The sequence below is a fragment of the Staurois parvus genome, unplaced genomic scaffold (genome assembly GCF_062004578.1).
Source record: "Staurois parvus isolate SC_StPar_1 unplaced genomic scaffold, SC_StPar_1.0 ptg002181l, whole genome shotgun sequence".
Classification (NCBI taxonomy): Eukaryota; Metazoa; Chordata; class Amphibia; order Anura; family Ranidae; genus Staurois; species Staurois parvus.
The window spans coordinates 1,805,867-1,825,338 of NW_028319977.1; the positions used below are offsets into that span (position 1 = coordinate 1,805,867).

The 19,472-nt window shown below is 38.5% G+C and overlaps 1 protein-coding gene across 1 annotated transcript; it reads right to left on the reverse strand.

The window, feature by feature from the left end:
- Positions 1–3,489: 3,489 nt before the first annotated feature.
- Positions 3,490–17,754, reverse strand: LOC149432245 (taste receptor type 2 member 123-like). Its single transcript, XM_089665349.1, has 2 exons — positions 17,281–17,754; positions 3,490–3,777 (listed from the first exon to the last, which is right to left on the reverse strand). Exons 1-2 carry the CDS (start codon positions 17,752–17,754, stop codon positions 3,490–3,492), a joined length of 762 nt encoding a protein of 253 aa, XP_089521475.1.
- Positions 17,755–19,472: the final 1,718 nt, after the last annotated feature.

The window sequence follows — 19,472 nt, forward strand, 5'->3', positions numbered from 1 at the left end:
ACAAATAAAGTTAATCTGATCCTCTAAATTTTCCCTAAACTATATTAAACTAATGAATTATTACAATTATTGTATTTCATTATTAATTCACAAATGCATAATAAATACCTTAAAAATGTTAAATAATTTTAACAAAATTATTAATATAATGAATAACAAAGTTAGTACCACCCTCAATATTTTCCATAAGTTAGATCGAACTAGAATCTAAAGCTGATAAAAAAATAAAGACAAGTTTGGATAAATTTCATCAACTGTTGCCAAGTTAAGTGCTTATCTAGAAGAAGATGTTTATATCAACCAAGAAAATCGATTTAAAAATACAATCAATAAATTAAAAAAAATTCAGGCTTACTAATAGACACATGAAAATAATATCTTCAGTTGACTTAATAGGAATTAAAGCCCAATGCCAGAGTCAACATCTTTTCCTTTTTTTTTCTCTGTTTTTTTTTCCCCATGTCTCTCTGAACTCTGTTCCCTTTTCTTTTTGTAAATTAGGGACAGACAGGAACTAAAAAATTGCACAAGTTCTGATGTTGCCCCATTATGTATTTTTTTTTAAGTTTTAGCAGAAGTTACTAATAGACATATGAGATTAATATCTTCAGTTGACGTAAAATGAATTAAAGCCCAATGCCAGAGTCAACACCTTTTCCATTTTCTTTCTCTGTTTGATTTCTTTGTCCCCATGTCTCTCTGAACTCCATTCCCTTTTATTTTTTTTAAATTAGGGACAGACAGCAACTAAAAAAATTGCACAAGTTCTCATGTTGCCCCATTATGTATTTTTTTTAAGTTTTAGCAGAAGCTACTAATAGACATATGAAATTAATATATTCAGTTGACTTAAAATGAATTAAAGCCCAACACCTTTTCCTTTTTTCTTCTCTGATTTCTTTGTCCCCATGTCTCTCTGAACTCTGTTCCCTTTTATTTTTTTTTAAATTAGGGACAGACAGCAACTAAAAAATTGCACAAGTTCTGATGTTGTCCCATTATGTATTTTTTAAAAGTTTTAGCAGAAGTTATGTTTCAGCCGTAGACCATTCGTAGTCCTTTAGACTTTCACAGGAGATTCTACTCCACCTGATGTCTATTTTTGAGTTCTGAGATTTTTCTGTTGATTTAACAGCCTGATCCACATTGGGAGATTTTGAAGAACCAATTCCTTAGTCGGGTAGTTATTAATAAATCAAGAACATGGAATGTAGAACTTGGAAAATGTTCCAAATTGTTATGTTTTAGTCGTAGACCATTTGTAGTCCTTTAGACTTTCACAGGAGATTCTACTCCACCTGATGTCTATTTTTGAGTTCTGAGACTTTTCTGTTGATTTAACAGCCTGATCCACATTGGCAGATTTTGAAGAACCGATTCCTTAGTCGGGTAGTTACGTAAATCAAGGACATGGAATGTAAAACTTGGAAAATGTTCCAAATTGAAATCATCCCTAAAGTACCAAAAAACCTGAACCCGTACTTTTTATTTAGATTGACTAAAGTTTGCAGAGCATAAATCAGGAGAGAGGCACCTGTAAACTTTATAATCCTCTGGTAAGCCTCTGTACTGCTCATGATATTTCTACATTTTTTCATTCTCCATATGTGAAAAGCCAGAGAAATAATGAGCAGGATTGAAGATAAAAAATATATGAGCATTGGAAAAATATTCCACAAAAAATCACATGAAGATAATGTCAGAATGCTTTTGTCATAGTCTAAGAGGAAATCATCAGTTGAATTCCTAGATATTATATTATATGTCACCAAAAAACACACAGAATTGAAACCAATGGCCAACAGCACAGAAGCAATAATCAGGAAGGTGACCCTCTGTAATACGACGGCTTTCAGATGTAAGAAGAAGACATTGTGAAAGGTGGAGATCTTAAAGCAGAAGAACATGGACAGCACGGTGGAGAGCCAGATGGTAGAAAAGGCTGAGGTTTGGATGGACAATAAAATCAATACAAAACTTTTTACATGAAACTCTTTAAGGTAAAGGTTTGAAAAGACTTCCAGCAGGCTGATGGCATGATACAAGACCTTTGCTATCCCAAGTGAGGTGACAATTTGGTCTGCAGCCTTCAGGGACCTGCTCTTCATCCAGCTGAAGACATTCACAACCACAATAAATTATTGTATGAAAAATCCTGCTAAAATTAATACCATGGTTGTAGTAAATGGCAGCCAAAAAGTAGAATTATCATTTCCCTTCGTAGAATTGGCCATCTCCTTGTTCATATCCAAGATATGTCCTATTAAACAAACATAGAAATGGCCTTTATTTATTATGAGAATATGGCTCCTTTCAGTGTAACATGCAAATAGCCAATGCAAAAATATTGCCAGGGATGATCTGTATACAAATCTAGAATATGAGATTTAATATTTGACTAAGAAACCCACTAACAGGTGGTATTGTTATAAGGTGCCACAACATCTCATAGAGATAAAAAAAAAATTAGTTTGTTTATTGCAAGGTCTGGGCTACTTCCCACATGGAAAAAAGATATATTTAAAAAATATTCTTCCCAAATATATTGACATATATTTCAAATACTACAATTTTGGCTGTATTCAATATATTTAAAAATATATTTATATATATATATATATATATTTCAAGTTTTAATTCTAAATTATATAATCTTGTCTCTTTCAAATGGTACTTAGAACCCCTAAATAGTATATTTTTTTTATTAACCTCCCTAGCGGTATGATTATGTCAGTATTTCTGTGCTAAAAAGCGGTACATTGTTTTCAATGGAAATATGTTGTTTTTTTATTGTAGGCCTGTAATTCTTAGGAATAACTCACTGAAATCTGTTTAAACAAGAGTCTAGTAGACATCTTTGGTGCAATAAAGTTTAATAAATTAAATCATAAATTATAATATAATAAAAAATAATAATATAAGAATAAATTAAATAATGTAATCAAATGACAACTCCCACAGCACGTCGTCCAGTTCTACCCACAGACACTGATGGCGTTTGGTGTTTCAGGAAGATGGATTCCGCCACTTTCCATATAAAGTCCGCATGAACCACAGGCTTCTCACTGTTTTTGTAAAACAGAATGTAGGCATTCCACAAACACTGTTCTAGAAGATGCCGGAAAATCTTTTTATAGTATTTCCTCTGCTGCTTTCTCATCGCCGGATAGAAAGTCATAGCTTGGTCAGCTCTGTCCACACCTCCCATGGTGCTGTTGTAGTCCATAACAACTGTGGCTTCTGGATGTTTTTCCCACCTTTTGTTTGTACTATCACTGTGGAGGCATTGTGAATGGTACTCATTAGGCACACATCCTTCTTGTCCCACCATCTAAGTGCCATCATTTTGCCTTTCTGCCAGGCAGCTAATTTTCCCGACTTCAGTTTGTTTTTTGCAAACATTGATGGCAGGTTGTGCCGGTTAGCCCTAAAGGTTCCATATGCATCCGTTTTGTGCTGAAGAAGAACCTCGCAAAGTTCTGGAGAGGTCTAGAAATTGTCCATCGTTACACAGTAGCCTTGGTTTAGCAGAGGCTCAATTAGTGACAGGACGGAAGATGTTGCCATTCCGTAGTTGCTGTACTTGGGATCAAATTTTGTGCCTTTGCCAGTGTATATGACTGCGTTCCAGATATAGCCGGTAGAGGATTCGCACAGCAGATAGGATTTGATGCCAAACCGTGCTCTCTTGGATGCGATATACTGTATCCAGCTGAGCCTTCCCTTGTAGGCCATTAGATGTTCATCTATGCTGATGTCTCTCTCTGGCACATATCTCTGCTGGAAATTTCTTACAATTATTTGGGAGACTTCCCAAATTTGTTTTGGCTTGGGAGCCGGATGAGTCGATTCATCAAAAAATCATATGTGTGTGTGCGTATATATGTTACCTCCAGTAATGTTGTGTACCTTATCCAGTGCAGAAAATGTAACAAAGGATCATATGTTGGCGAAACAGGACAGAAGTTGCAAACAAGGATGAATTTGCACAGACATACCATCAAGGAACATAAAGAAGATGACTTTTGCACACCTGTGGGACACCATTTCGCACAACCAGACCACACTTTGGGAGACCTCAATGTTTTAGTTCTGAAAGGAAATTTCAAATCCATTCAGGAAAGAAAAACTTTTGAACTAATGATAATTCTATTTGACACAAGAGATAACGGCCTGAATTTGGACATGGGATTCCTCAATCATTATCCGATATTTTTATGACTCTCTCTGTGATTGTTGTTCTCCCCCCCCCCCGTCTTTGCTTTTGCTTTACTGTATCTTATCTCTAGTTTAACCCTAGGCTTGTGTTTCTTTCTACTTTTTTTTTTTTTTTCTCATCTCCAACTTCTAACATTCTGCTAAAACATTGTAATAGTACTGCTCCGACCTTGAAGAAGGGGACACTCCCCGAAAGCTTGTCCTCAAACTTGTATGTTAGTGCAAATGAAGAAAGTATCACGGACAGTACTCAATTGTTTCTGTCGCAAGTGCACTAATATGGCTACAATCACCTCAAACATATTTTTAAAAATACATTTTCAAATATACCGTATGCCTTTAAAAATACATTTAATCTACATTTTTGGAATGCATTTACAAATATATGTAAAAATATATGTTAAAATTACTTTTTTATAAGTTCAAAAAATCTGATGAATATATTAAAAAAAAACATATATTTTTAAAAAGTTTACATATATTTTGTAATATATAAAAAATGCATTTCAACATGTAGTGTGTGTATGTATGTATGTATTATAATTTTTTTTTTTTAACTTAGTTTATGTTTTAAACTAGAACTAGAACTAGATCTCCTGGTCTGTTCAAAGAATTCACTACTCTTTCAGTAAAATAATACTTTGTAAGCAGGGGCGGACTGACAACTCATGGGGCCCCCGGTCAATAGGGGATCATGGGGCCCGTGTCCTTGCCCAAACTCAAAAAAGCCTATGAAAAAGGTACCAGGGGCATCTCATGGGGCCCCCTACTGACCCTTGGCCCTCGGCAGTGCCCGAGTTTCCAAATGGTCAGTCTGCCCGTTTGTAAGTTTACCTTTACCCTTGGCTTGAAACATAATGAAAGGATGTAGGTAGGTAGCTGCCCATTGCTTGTAAGATCATAATTTTCACTGCAAGTTGATTCTAGTGGAACCTCACCCACTAAGGGCAAAGTAGTATAACAGAAATGGGCAGCAGGGCTTGGGTTATCATATTATTTTGGCCATATTCCATAGAATTTGAATGATATCCTCAGCCATCTTTAGTATCTGGTTCCTGCTCTGGCCAGGGGAACTTAGAGCAGTTGATTGCTGGGCAGGCTGCCTGTGTTAGATTTGATTTTGATGTGGTTTAGCCCCTTCTTCATGTGGTTCTTTAGGATTGAGGTTGTTAGATTCTATGTCACCATATTCAGTGACTCCCCAAATGTACTCAATATGATGTTAACAAAATAGAAACATGTTTATATAGTTTTATATATGATTTATATAGTGCCAACAGTTTAAGCAGCTCTTTACAATATATAGGGTAACAGTACAATTACAATACAGAGGAATAGGAGGGCCCTGCTCATGGAGCTTACAATCTAAAGGGGAGGAGAAAAGAAAGGTGATAGCTGCAGGGGATGATCTGGTGGAGGTAATTCAAGTACAGTTCTTAGGTGAAGGTGGGGTACGCTTCCCTAAATAAGTGGCTTTTTAAAGATCGCCTAAAAGGCGAACAGGGTGGGGGTCAGGCCTGAACCAGGCATTTGCTCAGTGGCCCGCGGCTGCCTGGATAGGAGGGGCGGCCGGGTGGCACATAGATGAACCGGATCGTGCATTTCTCTCCTACCACCACTGAATGCCTGCTTCTCAGCTGCTGGCGGCAGGAAAGAAATGCACAATCTGGTTCCTCTATGTGCCACCCGACCACCCCTCCTATCATCTCCTGCTGCCGTGAACTCCTGTATACTCCCCGCGCGGCCGTGCCCCCCCCCCCATCTCCTGCAGCACTGCCGTCGGGTGTCCCCCCCTTCCCTGCAGCTGCTGTGGGAGATCTGTCAGGATAGACTGTCCCCAGTGCTGACAGTTCCACCCCCCCACCACAGATGGGAGAGGAGAGATAAAGCTGGTTCTGCCCCTCCTCCACCCGACCTTTCCTCCTCTGTCTGCCCCGCCCACACTCTCTCTCTCTCTCTCTCTCTCTCTCTCTCTCTGTCTTTTCTTTCTTTCTCTTTCTTTCTTCCTTCCTTTCTTTCCTTCTTTCTTTCCTTCCTTCCTTCCTTCCTTCCTTCCTTCCTTCTTTCCTTCCTTCCTTCCTTCCTTCCTTTCCTCTTTCTTTCTTTCTTTCTTTCCAGGCCTGGTGGGGGCTGACCAGACATACTGGGGTAGGGAGTTCCAGAGGATGGGAAAGGCTCTGGAGAAGTCCTATAGGTGGGCATGGAAGGAGGTGAGCTAGAGAGCAAGATGTCTTGGATAGATAGGATCAGCTGATTTGGACGATATCAGCAGGTGAGTTTGGTGATGTAGCCAGGGGCAGTGCTGTGGATGGATTTGTACGCACCAATGGCTGTGCTGTTGATCTCACGTAAAGTTGTGAGTGGGGGGAACATTAACATTTATACGCTGGGTTAGTGGAAGCCAGTGAATGGATTGGCAGAGAGGGGCAGCAGAGTCGCTGATTGGTTGGTAAGGTGTATAAGTCTAGAAGCAGCATTCATAATAAACTGAAGAGGGGATAGCCTGTGTAAAGGTAGGCCAGTGAGGAGGGAGTTGCAGGAATCAAGGTGGGAAATAATCAGGTTGTTTGGAGGTCTCATTAGTCAGGAGGGGGCGAATTCTGGAAATGTTGCGGAGCTGGAGATGGCACAATTTTCCAGTGATTGTCTTTTGTGCCTGATGGAGAGGTCAGAGTCTAGAATTACTCCTAGCACCAATGGCTGTGCTGTTGATCTCACGTAAAGTTGTGAGTGGGGGGTCAGGGAGGAGGAAATAGTACAAGCTCGGTTTAGAAGCTTACCTGCAAGGTAAATACATCACATACTAGCAGAATATGAATAAAGTACCTAAAAGCGAAACCTTTCAGACTCCAAACTTCCATCTTCCTTCCAGGTTAGTGGACTGTGGCCGCCTGAATGATCAAGCCACAATTACGCCTCTCCAGGAGACACGGCCGTGGCACAGGCTGCAGACAACTCAATATCTCCTAAACGGCGCAGGTTTAGGAGATATTCATTTTACCTACAGGAAAGCTTTATTATAAGTCTATATTATAGTAAATATCGGCAGTTTACTATTACTTTAAGAATTTTGTATGCAGTATTTGCAGCCTGCTTTGCGATAGATGCAATGGCAAATCTGTATGTTGAATTTCATATTTCTTTATGAATTTTCTTTTTTACGTGTGCTTTTTTTAAACTGAGCTAGAACATCATCCAGTTGTGGCCAACCGTTACACAAGGAGAATTTGGTTTCCATCTAATTTTTTAGAATAATTTCAAAACCAGAAAGGGAAATTAAACCAAAGAAATCATCAAAAACAAAAGCAAGTTTGAGACAGCCTCCTATTTGACAAAAACATATTTTATTACTTTCTGCATGCATATTACATAAAATTTTTAAAAAATACACCAAATATTTCACAACTTATTTCCATTCTTAACCAAAATCTAAATATGGAATATATGTTTGCTAAAGCTCATTTAAAAATCCCCAAATTTCTAGCAAATTGGTCACCCTGGCTAAATGATCTCTCCAGTGACCCTCTCATCACATAGTTTCTGCCTGTCACTGGAATATCTATGGTGAAACCTACCTGATCACCCCCATCTATGATTATATTATGACAACACTTGGCTTGAATTGCTTCCACGTACCTTATGTAGTTCTCTTTTTTCTTTTTTTTTTCTATCTTTTACTGGTTTGCATCCTGTATATACGACTATAGTGTGTTACCTGAATGTCATCTGCTCAGAAATGTCATTACAGCAGTTCTATCACCTCTTTGTTGAAATCAATAAAATTTTTAAATGAAAATTTATTTTTTTTTAAATATCCCCATCAAACATTCACCGCACATTCATCAGCATCACACTTAGCACATTGTAGCTGTGTTGAATGTTGCTAGTGAATATGTCAGTGAGCAATGCAGTGTAGTTAATGGGCTTTGTGTCACTAAATTTTACAAATACTCTATGTCCCAAAGATAGTAACACTAGGATATAATTCTTTGATTTTATTTATTTCAGGTACTTATATAGCGCCATCAATTTACACAGCGCTTTACATATTTATTGTACATTCACATCAGTCCCTAACCCTCAGGAGGTGTACAATGTAAGGTCCATAACTCACATTCATATATACACATAACTGTGGATATAGGATTATCATTTTTTTTTCTTTCTATGTTTGAACTGAATGGACTTTTGTCTTTTTTCAGCCAGACTAACTATGTAACATACTAGGGGCAATTTAGACAGGATCCAATTAACCAACCAACATGTCTTTGGAGTGTGGAAGAAAACTGGAGCAAACTCATGCAGGCACAAGGAGAACATTCAGGCTACAGGTAGGTGGTGTCATGGGTGGGATTTGAACCAATGACCCTCCTACTACCAGGCAGAAATGCTAACCATTCAGCTACTGTGCTTAGTACATTTAGGCAATGCAAATTTGTAATTTTTTTTGTACCTAAATTGTTACTAAACCCAGGACCCTGCATTCACTGTATCCACTCTCCCCGTACCCCGCATTCACTGTATCCGCTATCCCCGGACCCCGCATTCACTGTATCCGCTATCCCCGGACCCCGCATTCACTGTATCCGCTATCCCCGGACCCTGCATTCACTATATCCGGTCTCCCCAGACCCTGCATTCACTATATCCGGTCTCCCCAGACCCTGCATTCACTATATCTGGTTTCCCCAGACCCTGCATTCACTGTATCCACTCTCCCCGAACCCTGCATTCACTATATCTGCTATCCCTGAACCCTGCATTCACTGTATCCGCTATCCCCGGACCCTGCATTCACTTTATCCGCTATCCCCGGACCCTACATTCACTTTATCCGCTATCCCCGGACCCTGCATTCGCTGTATCCGCTATCTCCGGACCCTGCATTCGCTGTATCCGCTATCGCCGGACCCTGCATTCACTGTATCCATTCTCCCTGGACCCTGCATTCACTATATCCGCTCTCCCCGGACCCTGCATTCACTATATCCGCTCTCCCTGGACCCTGCATTCACTATATCTGGTCTCCCCGGACCCTGCGTTCACTATATCCGCTCTCCCTGGACCCTGCATTCACTATATCTGGTCTCCCCGGACCCTGTGTTCACTATATACGCTCTCCCCGTACCCTGCATTCACTATATCTGGTCTTCCCCGACCCTACATTCACTATATCCACTCTCCCTGGACCCAGCATTCACTATATCTGGTCTCACTGGAACCTGTGTTCACTATATACGCTCTCCCCGTACCCTGCATTCACTATATCAGGTCTCCCCGGACCCTGCATTCACTATATCTGGTCTCCCTGGACCCTGCGTTCACTATATCTGGTCTCTCCTGACCCTGCATTCACTATATCTGCTCTCCCCGGACCCTGCATTCACTATATCCGGTCTCCCCAGACCCTGAATTCACTATATCCGGTCTCCCCGGACCCTGCATTCACTATATCCGGTCTCCCCGGACCCTGCATTCACTGTATCCACTCTCCCCGTACCCCGTATTCACTGTATCCGCTATCCCCGGACCCCGCATTCACTGTATCCGCTAACCCCAGACCCCGCATTCACTGTATCCGCTATCCCCGGACCCTGCATTCACTATATCCAGTCTCCCCAGACCCTGCATTCACTATATCTGGTTTCCCCGGACCCTGCATTCACTGTATCCACTCTCCCCGAACCCTGCATTCACTATATCCGGTCTCCCCAGACCCTGAATTCACTATATCCGGTCTCCCCGGACCCTGCATTCACTATATCCGGTCTCCCCAAACCCTGCATTCACTATATCTGGTCTCCCCAAACCCTGCATTCACTATATCCGGTCTCCCCGGACCCTGCATTCACTATATCTGGTCTCCCTGGACCCTGCATTCACTATATCTGGTCTCCCTGGACCCTGCATTCACTATATCTGGTCTCCCTGGACCCTGCGTTCACTATATCTGGTCTCTCCTGACCCTGCATTCACTATATCTGCTCTCCCCGGACCCTGCATTCACTATATCAGGTCTCCCCAGACCCTGAATTCACTATATCCGGTCTCCCCGGACCCTGCATTCACTATATCCGGTATCCCCGGACCCTGCATTCACTATATCTGGTCTCCCCGGACCCTGCATTCACTATATCCGGTCTCCCCAAACCCTGCATTCACTATATCCGGTCTCCCCGGACCCTGCATTCACTATATCCGCTCTCCCCGGACCCTGTATTCACTATATCCGGTCTTCCCGGACCCTGCATTCACTATATCTGGTCTCCCCGGACCCTGCATTCATTATATATGGTCTCCCCGGACCCTGCATTCACTATATCCGGTCTTCCCGGACCCTGCATTCACTATATCCGGTCTCCCCGGACCCTGCATTCACTATATCCGGTCTCCCCGGACCCTGCATTCACTATATCCGCTCTCCCTGGACCCTGCATTCACTATATCTGGTCTCCCTGGACCCTGCATTCACTATATCTAGTCTCCCCGGACCCTGCATTCACTATATCCGGTCTTCCCGGACCCTGCATTCACTATATCCGGTCTCCCCGGACCCTGCATTCACTATATCCGGTCTCCCCGGACCCTGCATTCACTATATCCGCTCTCCCCGGACCCTGCATTCACTATATCTGGTCTCCCTGGACCCTGCATTCACTATATCTAGTCTCCCCGGACCCTGCATTCACTATATCCGCTCTCCCCGGACCCTGCATTCACTATATCCGGTCTCCCCGGACCCTGCATTCACTATATCCGGTCTTCCCGGACCCTGCATTCACTATATCTGGTCTCTCACAGTACACACAACATGGAAATGTAATTATGTTAGTAAATATAAACTGCTAAATACCTTTTCTCATCAGCAGTGTATAGCAGTTTTGTGGCTTCTGTCAGTGTCCAGCAGAGCACAGGTTAAAGCTTGTAGGAGTTTTCTCTAGGAGGATGCAGAACCCCTGACCTCTGTCTTGAAAGTGCTGATTGGCCCTGTGCTGATCACATGCACTCTCCCAAGAAAAAAAAAACTCTCTAGCAATACACACCAAACTGAGCATGTGCACAGTGACTCCACACCATGTGTCTTAACAGGAGATAAGAGGGGGACACTGGAAGAAGGGGAGGATCAGAGAAGACAGGATCAAACAGCCTTTTTACACAATGCAGAGGATTAACCCCTTAGGTTCCACAGTGAGTATAACAAGCATGATTTACTGCATATACAGACAGATTTTACTGTTGTGGGTTTAGTAACACTTTAAAAGTTTAACATTTAATTATTAATATCTGCTTGCTTATAATCAAAGTCATATATCAACTAAAACCGCTTGATTCATAAAGATTTGAACACTTTGGAAAAACACAATGGGGGTTATTTACTAAGGTGTCTGTTTAGGAAAGAGAGAAAAGCTGAGATCCTGATGATCTTGGCTGATCTCTCGGGTGTGCCAGTTTATGAAGCTGAGGTGAGGAGCGGAGAACATTTTCTTCACTTCTCATCAAAGGACACACCCTTCATTCACTTTTACAGAGATGACCAGTTTTATGAAGGTTTTATGAAGGTTAGATCTGAAGATCTCACTGGTCATCTCTTTAACCACTTCCCATCCGGCCGTTGTTTATAAATGGCCAGACGGTGGCAGTGCAGGGTCGGGTGGCCATTTATAAACGGCCTCCCCGCCCCCTGCTTGTGCGCGCTCCCTGGGAGTGCGCAGCACTGCAATACGGTGCCGTTGTGTCCTCCAAACACCGATCGTCATATGGGACCTCTGTGTGAGGTCCCGATCATGTGATCACTGATTGGCCAATCAGTGATCACATGCAGAGTAGTAAGCAAGATGTCACTTCCTGGCATCATTGCTTACTACGTGTGAAATCTGTGAATGATCACAGAGGTCACATGGTACAAGGCTATTCATAACAGCCTTGTACCATGTGACAAGCTGTGACCAATCACAGCTCACTCAGTAGTTCTCAATGGCTGCAAGAATGAAGCCACAGAGGAGAAATGATTGCTTTTACATCCTATATGGGTGTATAAGCAGTGTAAAAAAAAAATCTTCATCACCCCCCAGAAGTAGTACAGTGTCACTATGGTGACACTGTACTGCTAGGGTGACACTATGTAAAAAATAATAATATAAAAAAATTTAAAAAATGTAAAAAAAAATCTTTAAAAATTATAATTTAACATTTTTGGACTTTTTCATTTATACAGCAAAAAAAAAATAAAAATGCCAGTGGTGAATAAATACCACCAAAATAAAGTTTTATCTGTCTCAATATCTGGGTATCAAAAATATCTGGGTTATTTTTTTTTTTTACTAAAAATATAACGGAATAAATTTTGGCCAAGATTTATGATGAAATACGGTACTATTTATTTCCAAAATTTTATAAGAAAAAAGCTTTTTTCAAAATTTTTGGACTTTTTAATTTACATAGCAAAAAATAAAAATCCCATGTGCATGACCATGCAATTGTCATTCAAAGTGTGATAGCGCTGAAAGCTGATAATTGGCCTGCACAGGAAGGGGGTGAAAGTGGTTAAAAAAATGTGATCAGAACTTTTTATGTGCATTTTGGTGCTTTTTAATGTTTTGGCTCCTTTTATACCTCAGTTTTTGTGTGTGTTCTGGAAACGCAGACAAAATGCGTGTCATGTTTGTGGTGCCATTATTTATTAATGGCACCCAGAGGTGGCTAGCAGATGTGCAGTTTGCCAAAATATGCATAAAAACCAAAGAAAAATGCACTTTAAAAAAGTGCCAAAATACGTGCTAAGCAAAGTGCCAAAATGTGTGTTACAAACCACAGCAAAATGCATGTTAAAATAACCTGTGCCAAAATGTGCGTTAAAGTGCCTAAGTCTAGATTCACACCTATGCAGGTTTCTGCATGGTGTTTGCGTTGCGTTTTTGCACTTGTGTTATTGCTGTGTTTTTTTATGCATTTTGTGTTTTTTTTAAAAAAATGTTATTGTTCTTGTTGCTAGACATATTTAAAATACAAAAAACAAACCACATCAAAAACGCAGCAAAAATGCATCAAAAACAAGCAAAAATGAAATACATGCTTTTCTGCAAGGTTTCCATTGAAGTTCATAGAACCAAAAATGCTACTTTTTGACCCTTTCCAAAAAACACACCAGGTGAAAACGCACAGGTGTGAACATGTCCCATAGGAAATTATTTGAAATGGACTGAACTGAGTTTCTGCAAAACACTGCAGAAAATGCTTAGGTGTGAACCTAAGGTAAATGTGTATTTAGAAAAGCGCCAAAATGCACATAAAAAAAACACATCAAAATGCGCGTTAAAAAAATACAGCATGTTAAGAAGCGACAAAATGAACATAAATAATGCTAAAATGTGCAATAAAAAGAAGCCAAAATACACATTTAGAGAATGTGCCAAAATGTACGTTAAAAAATACCAGTGGTCGGTGCCAGGGGCGGACTGACAACTCATGGGGCCCCCGGGCAATAGGGGATCATGGGGCCCCTGTGTCCTTGCCCACACTCAAAAAAAGCCTATGAAAAAGGTACCAGGGGCATTTCATGGGGCCCCCTACTGACCCCGGGCCCTCGAGCAGTGCCCAAGTTGTCGAATGGTCAGTCTGCCCCTGGTCGGTGCTTATTATTTTCATGTCATTGCAGGGTATTTTTTACTTTGATTTCACTGTTTAAACTCAAGTGATCTGTAATCACACAATTATCTCATTATCACATGCAGCCCTCCCGATTCTTCACAGATCTCAGCTGTTCTCAGATGAAAAACTTCTCTTCTCCTTCTAAGAACAAATGTTCTCCACTTCATAAACAGGGAAACAGAGGAGAAGATTTTCCCCTGAAAACTGCAGAGGACTATGAGCAGCACAGGGGCTAAATGGTTAGCACTTCCGCCTGGCAATACTAGGGTTGTTGGTTCAAATCCCAGCCACAGAACCACCTGCCTGGAGTTTGCATGTTCTTCCTGTGCCTGTGTGTGCCTCCTCCAACGCTCCAAAGACATGGTGATAGGTTAATTGAATCCTCTCTAAATTGTCTTTTGTATATGAATGTGAGTTAGGGACCTTAGATTGTACACCCCTTGAGGGTTAGGGACTGATGTGAATGTATGATATATATATGTAAAGTGCTGTGTAAATTGATGGTGCTATATAAGTACATGAAATGAGATAAATGATCTCTGCTTAATAAATGTATACCTAAAACTGTAGCGTGCAATGTTTGGTGTAGCTCTACAGAGAATACAATCAGTTTCCAGGTTATATTGCCAAAGCTTCATTGAACAAGTAGAATTTTATTGGCTATCATGCACACCCAAAAAACACATAAAATATAAAAGATGCGGCGCTATATCACAACTATGATTATGCAGAAATATCCAAGGTATATGTGGTGATTAGGTGACTAATGAAAAACCACAAATATTCTGTCACAAGCAGAGTGACATGCAGTGCAAAACAGTCTTAGTGACAATCCCTCTCCTTCAAAAGGTGATAGTGAAAAGGTAAAGCTGTGCACTCACCAGATGCACAGTTTAACTGCACATTTAAAGATGAACTCTTTTCTAGATCCACTGGTTATTTCTTAAAGGTCAGGTCAGGCCAGATATTCCTCCCCCTGCCGTGTTGCTGACAATCCACGGTCTCCCCTTTAGGTGGCTCTATAGGTGATAAGTGACTCACCAAGGGCCACAAAGAAAGGAGACCAATAGCGTGATACCGTTTCAAAAAGGTTTGGATTTTTATTTCCATACAGTATACAAGTAAAGGGATAAAAACACACTGACCATGAGGTGAATTTAAAAGATGGCCGACGGGACCTCCATGGTGCCGGCGGCAGAGAGATAATGACGCTGTAGCTCCTTCCCTCCTCCTATCATGCACACCCACATGGAAGAAAAATATATTTTAAAAATATTCTTCCCAAATATATTGACATATATTTGAAATACAACAATTTTGGCCATATTATTATTATACAGGATATATATAGCGATATAGCGCCAACAGTTTGCTCAGCGCTTTACAATATTCAATATATTTCAAAATATCTCTCTCTCTCTCTCTCTCTCTCTCTCTCTATATATATATATATATATATATATATATATATATACTGTATGCTGGAATGCATTTTTTATATATTACAAAATATATGAAAAATATTTTTATAAATATATATTTTTTTAAATATACACTTCAGATTTTTTTTTACATATAAATAAATAATTTTAACATATATTTTTACATATATTTGCAAATGCATTCTAATAATGTAGCTTAAATGTATTTTTAAAAATAATTTTCAGATACTCTGTAATATATAAAAAAAAGCATTTCAACATACAGTATATGTTGAAATATATATGTATATATATATATATATGTATTTTGAAATATATTTTGAAATATATTGAATACAGCCAAAATTGTAGTATTTTTAAAAATATTTTTCAGATTTTTGTAATATATAAAAAACGCATTTCAACATACAGTATATGTTGAAATATATATATATATATGTACAGTGTATATATATATATATATATATATATATACATATATACTGTGTGTATATATATATATATATATATTTCAACATATACTATATATATAGTATATATATATATAGATATATATATATTTTTTTTTTTTTTTTAAATATATTGAATACAGTCAAAATTGTAGTATTTCAAATATATGTCAATATATTTGGGAAGAATATTTTTCAAATATATTTAAAATATATTTTTCTTCCATGTGGGCAGCTGCACTAGTTTTAGTAAATCTCCCCAGTGTATATCTGATGTCCAGTTAAAATGAAGAGATTGTTCATAATTGTATCATATCTCCTTTAGTTACAAAGGAGTCACCCCACTGGCTCTCTAGAGTGAGGTCTAGGGGCTGTTCTGTTCAGTATATATATATACTGTATGCTGGAATGCATTTTTTATATATTACAAAATATATGACAAATATTTTTTAAAATATATATTTTACAAAATATATTCTTCAGATTTTTTTAACATATGAGTAACTCATTTTAACATATATTTTTACATATATTTGCAAATGCATTCTAATAATGTAGATTAAATGTATTTTTAAAAATATTTTTCAGATTTTTGTAATATATAGAAAATGTATTTCAACATACAGTATATGTTGAAATATATATATATATATGTGTGTGTGTATATATATATATATATATGTGTGTGTATATATATATATATATATATATACACAGTGTATATATATATAAATATACATATATACTGTATTGTATATATATATATATTTCAACATATACTGTATATATATATATGTATGTATAGTATATATATATATATAAATATATTTTTAAATATATTGAATACAGCCAAAATTGTAGTATTTCAAATATATGTCAATATATTTGGGAAGAATATTTTTCAAATATATTTAAAATATATTTTTCTTCCATGTGGGCAGCTGCACCAGTTTTAGTAAATCTCCCCAGTGTATATCTGATGTCTAGTTAAAATGAAGAGATTGTTCATAATTGTATCATATCTCCTTTAGTTACAAAGGAGTCACCCCCACTGGCTCTCTAGAGTGAGGTCTAGGGGCTGTTCTGTTCAGCAATAAGTCAGTTCCACAATGGACAATCCTGAAGAACTGATTTCTTAGTTTCATTGCTACATAAATTAACAGAAGTGACTGTACAAATAGAAAAATATTCATGATAAAAAACAACCACCACAAAGACCTTAAAAACAAAAAATATTCACCAGTTATGGTTATTATAAATCCCAAACCCCAGACCAGGATAGAGACAACCGTAAACTTTAGCATTCGATGGTAAGCCTTGGTACCTCTGCTTATAGTTCCACATTTGTTCATTCTTTTAATGTGGATGGAAAGAAAATTAGAAAAAAGAACCGAAGCGATGAAGACCATAAAAAATATAAAAATCTCACACAACAAATTTAAATACATTATCTTCTCATTTTGTTCAGAGTCCAAAGTAACATTTTGTGTTGACTTCCAAAAAAACATTTCAGTTTTCGTGACCAAAAAGTAAATGGTTGTGTATCCTAAAGACAACATAATAGAGGCAATAATTAGAAATACGGCCCTCTTTGATATGAGGGCCTTCAAACTTATGGAGAAGACGTTGTGAAAGGTGGATATCTTGAAGTAGAAGAAGATGGAGAGCAGAGCTGATAAGCCAAGGTCGGAAAGTGTTGAGAAATACATTGTATATTCGGCACACTTTGAAAATATTTTAGGGATCTCCAGATAGTACTGCGCTGAAAAGCAATACAATAAGGAAGCAACGTGAAAGAAGATCCTTGATATCCCAAGGGAGGTGACAATTTTGTCGGCATCTGTTATTGATCTTCTCTTCATCCAGTCAATGACATTAACAACCACAATAAATGATTGTATCACCAGACCTGCCAATACCGATATTCCAAGACAGACAAGTGAAAAAGGATGAGGGATTAAATCAAGTTCATAATAGTCTTCTGTAGAATTTGCCATCTTTACAACTGTATTCAATAAATAGAAAGGCAGATAGAAATGATAGAATTGCTGTGTATTTACAGATGGAAACTCACTTCTTTTAATCTATGCTGCAAATGGTTCTGCAAGTCCTTTGGCTCTGCTGATCTTTATACAAATTAGAAAGATGAGAGCAATCATGACACTTGCAAAACACTGGTGGATGTGGTTGAGAGATATCAGGACACTGGGCGGAATGAAAATAATCTTCTCTTCTGCAAACAGGTTAAAGGAAAACTGTGCTGGAACTTAATGTTCAGTATATACATATTACTATAGAAGACATACTAGAGTTCAACAGGGTGTGTTGCCTGAAACTGTTTCCAATTTTGTCCATGTCTTTTTGATGACAACCCTTGTTCTATTAGATATATATATATATATATATATTTATATATGGGCAAACATTCAAAATCAGCAGGGGATCAAATACTTATTATATATATTTTGAAATATATTGAATACAGCCAATATATATACAGTGAAGGAAATAGGTATTTGATCCCCTGCTGATTTTGAATGTTTGCCCATATATATATATATATATATATATATATATATATATATATATATATATATATGTGTGTTTATATATGGGCAAACATTCAAAATCAGCAGGGGATCAAATACCTATTTCCTTCACTGTATACTGTATATATATATTGGCTGTATTCAATATATTTCAAAATATATATAATAAGTATTTGATCCCCTGCTGATTTTGCATGTTTGCCCACTCACAAAGAGATGATCAGTCTAAAAATCGAATTTTCGGTGTATTGTAACGCTGAGAGACAGAATAGCAACAAAACATTCTAAATAAATGCTTGTCTAACAAATGATGCACTGATTTGCATGTTCATGAGGGAAATAAGTATTTGATCCCAATATCATTCAGAAGGATTTCTGGCTACCAGGTGTCTTTCATGCAGGTAACAAGCTGAGATTAGAAGCAGTCTCTTAAAGGGAGTGCTGCTAATCTCATTTTGTTACCTGTAGAAAAGACACCTGTCCACAAGAGCAATCAAACAATCAGATTCCAAACTCTCCACCATGACAAAGACCAAAAGAGCTGTCCAAGGATGTCAGGGACACGATTGTAGACCTACACAAGGCTGGACTGGGCTACCAAACTATCGCCAAGCAGCTTGGTGAGAAGGTGACAACAGTTGGTGCAATCATTCGCAAATGGAAGTGTTACAATACACCTAGCATTCGATTTTTAGACTGATCATTTCTTTGTGAGTGAGCAAACATTCAAAATCAACAGGGGATCAAATACTTATTTCCTTCACTGTATGTATATATGTATATATGTATATATATATATATATGTGTATATATATATATATATATACATATACACACAGGAATGGACTGACCATTTGGAAACTCGGGCACTGCCTGAGGGCCCGGGGTCAGTAGGGGGTCCCATAAGATGCCCCTGGTACCTGTTTCATAGGCTTTTTTGAGTTTGGGCAAGGACACAGGGGCCCCATGATCCCCTATTGCCCGGGGGCCCCATGAGTTGTCAGTCAGTCCCTGTGCGTATATATATATATATATATATATATATATATATACTGTATGTATATATATATATATATACACACACATAATATATACTGTATATATTGTAATGAGGCCCTGCCATGGAGAAAATGGATGTAGAAATGACACAGGCATGTATGCAGTGC

What these genes read in the sequence shown, in the direction of transcription:
- LOC149432245 (XM_089665349.1), bottom strand. Translation starts at nt 17,754, where the DNA reads ATGGCAAATTCTACAGAAGACTATTATGAACTTGATTTAATCCCTCAT. An exon ending in ACACAACCATTTACTTTTTG is followed by an intron (nt 3,778 to 17,280) that starts GTCACGAAAACT and finishes AATTTCCAGCAG; the next exon opens with AGATATGTGCCAGAGAGAGA.